Source organism: Eupeodes corollae, chromosome 2, assembly GCF_945859685.1.
Source record: "Eupeodes corollae chromosome 2, idEupCoro1.1, whole genome shotgun sequence".
Classification (NCBI taxonomy): domain Eukaryota; kingdom Metazoa; phylum Arthropoda; class Insecta; order Diptera; family Syrphidae; genus Eupeodes; species Eupeodes corollae.
The window spans coordinates 57,088,545-57,094,544 of record NC_079148.1 but is presented as its reverse complement, the minus strand read 5'-3'; the positions used below and the strand labels follow the sequence as shown (position 1 = coordinate 57,094,544).

Sequence of the window (6,000 nt, the reverse complement as noted above, 5' to 3'; positions counted from 1 at the left end):
TTAGTTATCAAGTATTGTTTAAGCATAATAATAACTATTCAAACTTCTACTATTTCATTTTTTGTTTAATCAATATAAGTATAGTAATAATTGTGATTTTATTTTCTTAAATCCATTCATAGATACATACATATATTTGTTTATAATTCTTGTTACGATAGTAATTTATAATTTTTGTTTTAAATAGAACAGCAGTCATGAAATATTGTATTTTGTTTAAATCATTGAAACGCATGTGTAATAATTGTTTTTTGTTTTGTTTTTAATAAATAAGAAAATTAATTTATTAAGAATTCTTACACTTACATAAGTAAATATGTATACTACTATACATTATGTATTGTTATAATTATACCACATCATAATAATTATTTTAATATTTCTCTATTTTAATTCGATAAGAGGTATGTATATTTTTTCTTATTTAAAACATATCAAAAAATGCTATGTATAAGAATAAACACCTTGAACATATCCAATCCATAGACGTTATTTTTTCCTTAGTTTTGAACCATTTTATTAATTTATTTTGTTTGTTTTTGTGTTTCTTAATTTTTAAAAATTGATTTTCTTTTGGTTTCCAAAAAATGCCTTCATACAATTTTTTTTAAGGCATTATCATTTTTATTACCTTAAATTTCGACGAAAGTAGAACTACCATAAAACCATGCATTGATGTCTTACTCTAAAAATGTATTGTACAACATGTACATACGTTTTTTTATTATTTAAATATTTCACTAATTTATTTAAATATTATTTTTTTTTTGTTTTATAATAAAAAATAGAAAATAAAATATATCTACACAAGTCGTTTTTTGTTTTTGTTTGTGTTTTTAAACTGTTGCTGCTTTTTAGTATCTATATATAACTTCTTTTTTGTTTATTGTGTGTATATTTAAAATTCTTATAAACTATTTTTATTTTACATCTATAATAAAGTTTTTATTTTGTTTTGTATGTATTTAAATTGAAAATATTTATGTACGTAATTATAAATGTTGCTTATGCGGTACGAATTTCAAAAAAAAAATAATTAATCAAACACAAAATATTGAATATTTCATTGCACGTTCCGAAATTGCGTTTTTTTTTTAACATATTAAACATTAACAATTTTTTTGTAGGTATATTGGCACAAAAGGAAATTTAAATATTATGTGATTGCTTCCAGAGTCTATAGGTGCTAACATTTTCGATAAAAAATAATATATAAATAAAGTAAAATTATGCCATGCTCAACATAACAAAATACTTGACCAAGGACTTGACGTTATATTAATATTCAATTCTAAAAAAAAATCACTTTTATTGTTCCATTAAATTCCTTGATTTAGAGCTTCATTTTTAGGTAAATACAAAGCCTCACAGCTACTAAACTACAAGTCTTGTTTTCTGATCCCTGAAATCCAACAATGCATTCTTGGATATTTTCATAGTACTTGAACGAAAGACTAAAATGCGAGTGGCAGTGGCTTAAGTGTTTCTAGTGGAGTAATTTAGGAAAGAAAAACAAAAGTTAAATATAAATTTAGTCTAAGCTAGTGCAGGTATTAAACTCATGTCCCACTGAGCGGTTTTAAGCGTGTTTTTGAACAATTTTTCAAGAATGATTAGTTGAAAGTAGAAAGGTTAGAGGCTTTGATTCTAAGCAAAGGTGTGCCTATGAATTTGCATATTTGGAATTATAGGGACGTTTAAAAGTACATATTTACAGGTTTCTTAATTATGTTAGCAGTTAACCTTAGTGTCATTTCTTAATAATATTGAACCGTCTACGGCAGCAGTTAAGTTCTCAAATCGACTACTATATCCGTTTGATCTTTTCCAAACTTTTACTCTCAAGCTTTAACCAGCATTAATAATTATCGAAACAGTTCACATTCGCTAGTATCCAAGCTTCTTAAATAAAATGTAGCTTTTAAACCTTAAAGGCTAATTATATATGTATATATTTATAAATTGTTGATACTATACATTTTTTAAGCCCTACATCTCAAACTTAATTTGAAACTCTCACGATATTCCAGTTTATCAGTGCATGATTAAGTTAAAGTCTAATTAAGAATTTCAGAATTAACTGGACAAATGGTTTCACTGAACCCGCCAATAAAAATTGGACTGTATAAAATAAATTTTAAAATTGATTTATAATCCGATTTTGTTGAACTTGCAATTGCAAATATTTTTTTCGTGGCTACTTTTTGTGAGGAAAAAACCAAGAAACTTTTTGTTTCAATCCGAAACATTAACAAATTCGATTGTACACGTTACAGAATCTCATGTTATCATAATTATTTCTTTGCTTGTTAGAAAATTAACGATCCTTTTCGTTTGGTTTTATAAAATATGGGTCCTGCTTTACCCAAGACAAAATTGTTTGCTCTGACATTCTTAGAAACTAATATGAAGTAAATTCTAATAATTAGATTCTCCTTGGAATGTAAATCAAAGAAATTTTATTTCGAAAAAAGAAAAGTATTTTAATAAATAGTATCACGCAAATTAAATAAACGTAAGTCGAAAGACTCCATTTACGAATCCTGAAAAAGTTTCCCATTACGATGGAATTCGTGATAGGTCTGAATTTAAGATAATTGAACAGAGCGTTTAGAAATTTGCCATAAAATATTAATATTTCTACAATAAAATTTGAACTATGCTAATAAAATAAGTTAAGCTAAGTAGTAATTGTTTTTACAATTATGCAGTCTCTTGACATATTTTCATTGAATTGACCCATATCGCATTGATAATCCTCAGTCAAAATTGTTTGGACATATAAGCCCAGTGATTGATTTAAAAGCAACGTAAAATAAAAGTCCAACATTTGACCAGTTTATTCAGCAGTTGCCAACTAAATAATTAACACATTTGTCAAACAAAAAACCAATTGTAAAAATGTCCATCTAAAAAGCTATGCTCTTTGAACAAACCCAAATCTTTGTTTGCTTAATATCAAAACTAAACAAAAAAGAAAAATCAAACAAAATAAAAAAATAATAAACAAATAAATAAAAACAAAGGTACATATATTAGGTTTAAATTGAATTGCTTCGTGTATATTTTCGTATACCAACTAAAACTAAAAAAAATTATTAGCTAAAAACGAACATAAATTGTATTGATTTAAATTGTTCTTTCTTTTACAATCATTAATTAAACAAGAAAAAATATTTATGTATCTATATATGTATCAAATAAAATTACAAAATTAAATACAATATTATATTTATTGTATAGTTCAATAATGTTTTATTGTTTTTTTTTTTATTTTTTTAAACCAAATTCAAGACTTTCATTAGTCAAAAATATTTATTAAACTACAAATTTTAAACAATAAATGTCTGTATATTTATTTATGTATGTATAATTCTGTTATTGAATAACAAATTAAAGAAAAATAAAAGTAGAACTTGTAATTAATTATATGTATAATAAATGTTTATATGTATAACCTAAATAAGAATGTGGTGGTGTTGATGTTGCTGGTGGTTGTTGTTTTACTCTCAAACTATATTTAAATCTCATTAACAAAAATTCAGAGAATAATATTCAAATATATATAAAAAAAAAATTAATTAAAAAATATTAAACAACTAGTAGGTAAAATAATTTCAACTCAATTTTATTCTGAGGTCAAAGAAAATGTATGTATGTATATTTTTTTTATTTTCATTATAAAACTCAAGAAATAAAACAATAGATTAATAATTATAAATTATAAAACAAGGAAAATATTTATTTTTTTTATCAATAAAATATATATTTTTAAACAACTTATATTTTGAACACAGACATATAAAATAAAAGTGCACTTAAACAAACAATAGACATGACGAATAAACGCTTTTATAGTCCAAAATTGATACAACAACTAATTAAAATTTTAATATTAATAATAAAAAGAAAAAAAATGGATATTTATGTTTTAAATGCAAGGATAGACAAAAAGTTCACAACTAGGCTCTGGAAATATTATCATTTTCATATTATAGGTATTTTATATGTAAATTGTTATTTTTGCTACAAAAAAATAGGAAAATTAAACCATTAACATATATTTGTGTGTACACGCGTGTAAATGGAAATCAACAATAATTATTATTAGTTACTTATATTAATTGTTTTTTTTTCACGTCAAAGTAATTTTTCCATTTTTTTGGATAACCCTTTTCCGTTCCCTCTTTTGTTTCCGTTTTTCCCCAGATTTGTACAAAAACTGAAATAATTTGTCTTAAACTACTTTAATTGATTCGCTTGTCTAGGATCAAGCGGCCGTGTCGACCTCCTCAACTATATGGGCTGGCGGTACTTCACTGGGTGATGCAAGCGGAGCTATTGTGCTTGCTGTGTTGGATGAGGTGCCTGGTGCTGCGGGACCAGTTGTTACTACACGAGCTCCATATGGTGCTCCTTTGAGCTTTCGAGCCTCTCGCTTCTGCTTGCGCTGCTGCATGACTAGGCGTAACTGATCCAACTTGTATTTAGTCTTGTTGTTAACCATTTCTGTTGCACACTTTATGCACATTTGGCCACGTGGGCGTCCGCCTTGGTTAAGCGAGCGACACTTGCACATATTACGTTCGTCACCTTCCGAACAATCGTGTCCGGTACATCGAGTTCCACTGCTGGTTGGCGGGGAGAGATCAGTGCATTCGCACATGGTTGAACCCTTTTCGGTGTTGGAGCAGGAGCTAGTAGTTGAACGAGACTTTAAGGAGTAGTGACCGGAGCACTCTCCATAAACACAGGTATTGCTGCCAGAACATTTTGCACAGGACGATTCGGAGGATGTCGCTGTAGTTTGTGGTTTGCTTGATGAAGACTGGAAATAAAGAAAACAAAATTTAATATTCATTTTATGAAGTGGAAATGGAGAATTTAAACGAATTTATAATTTGTATAATAGAAGCTTCTATATTAGAGATTATTGTTTTGCATTCTTTCTCAGAGTCTTTGTGTCTTTTGATGCTTGCTTTGTGAGGATATAAAATATTAATAGTTATGTTTTTAATTTGTTTTAAAAACTTAATGGAATCATCTTCTCTTGAAAATAAGTGAGTGTTTTAATCGACCTAAGGTACTTTAATAGTAGTAGTAATGGATACTTGAACTTTGCAAAAAAGCGAACAAGGATTTAAACTATTTCTTAGTTCTTTAAGGAATCGTTTCGGATAAAAACATGGTAATCATAGCAAAATAATGAAATACTGTGAAGCAGATCTGAGCTATAAGAAGCTTAAAGAAGAAACATGTAAAGTGAACGTTCAAACGCATCTTCCTTCCCAGATAAGATGGCTTAAAGATAACAAATCTAGGATGATTTTCCTAAAGTTCGAGGTCTAAACAATATGAACCACTCGTTCATCAAAGACGCAAACTTCTGGAAACTAAAAGACAAAAGAGTGTATTATACTCCTCATAACACAACTCCAAATAATCTAAATACATATACTCAAGTTTATGAGTGCAACTCTTTGGGATAATGTGTTTGAAATTGATTTATCTTAACCTAATCGATTTGATCGATGCAAAATCATGATTTTATATCGAAATTTGTATTTAGTTTTGCAACAAGCAGGCTATGTCCAGTATTAGAAGAATATATTGCACTGCATTGGTTATTGTAAACAGTTTTTTGAGCCCGATCTCTATTCATTAATTTATTGCCAATTCTAAATGTATGGACTTTAAAGCTTAAGAGGCAAAGATCTGTTTGCCCATTTGAGCCTTAAAGTGAATTTGAAGTTTAAGATATTTGAAGCGGTATCTAAGTCTGTCATGCTAAGTTATTATTTTGGAATCAGGATTATCACCTATGTTCATTAGAACCCGAAAAATGCAAGTCGATTACATCTTGAGAGTTATGAAGATGAGCAATAATAGGCTTCCGAAGATAGCAGCGCTTCAAGTAATACGATCCAAAACAAGTTGGTGTGATGATTGGATAAATTTTGCAAGAGAATGTGGAATGGAACTTAACCTTTTATGTAATAA

General features: G+C 27.6%; 1 protein-coding gene across 1 annotated transcript in view; it reads right to left on the bottom strand.

Moving 5' to 3' along the window:
- Positions 1-211: 211 nt before the first annotated feature.
- Positions 212-6,000, bottom strand: part of LOC129944368 (midnolin homolog) — a 41,842-nt gene continuing 36,053 nt past the window's right edge. The window contains exon 4 of the mRNA XM_056053747.1: positions 212-4,828. Coding sequence (XP_055909722.1) covers positions 4,271-4,828 — 558 coding nt within the window. The 3' untranslated portion in view covers positions 212-4,270. The remainder of the gene's footprint in view (positions 4,829-6,000) is intronic.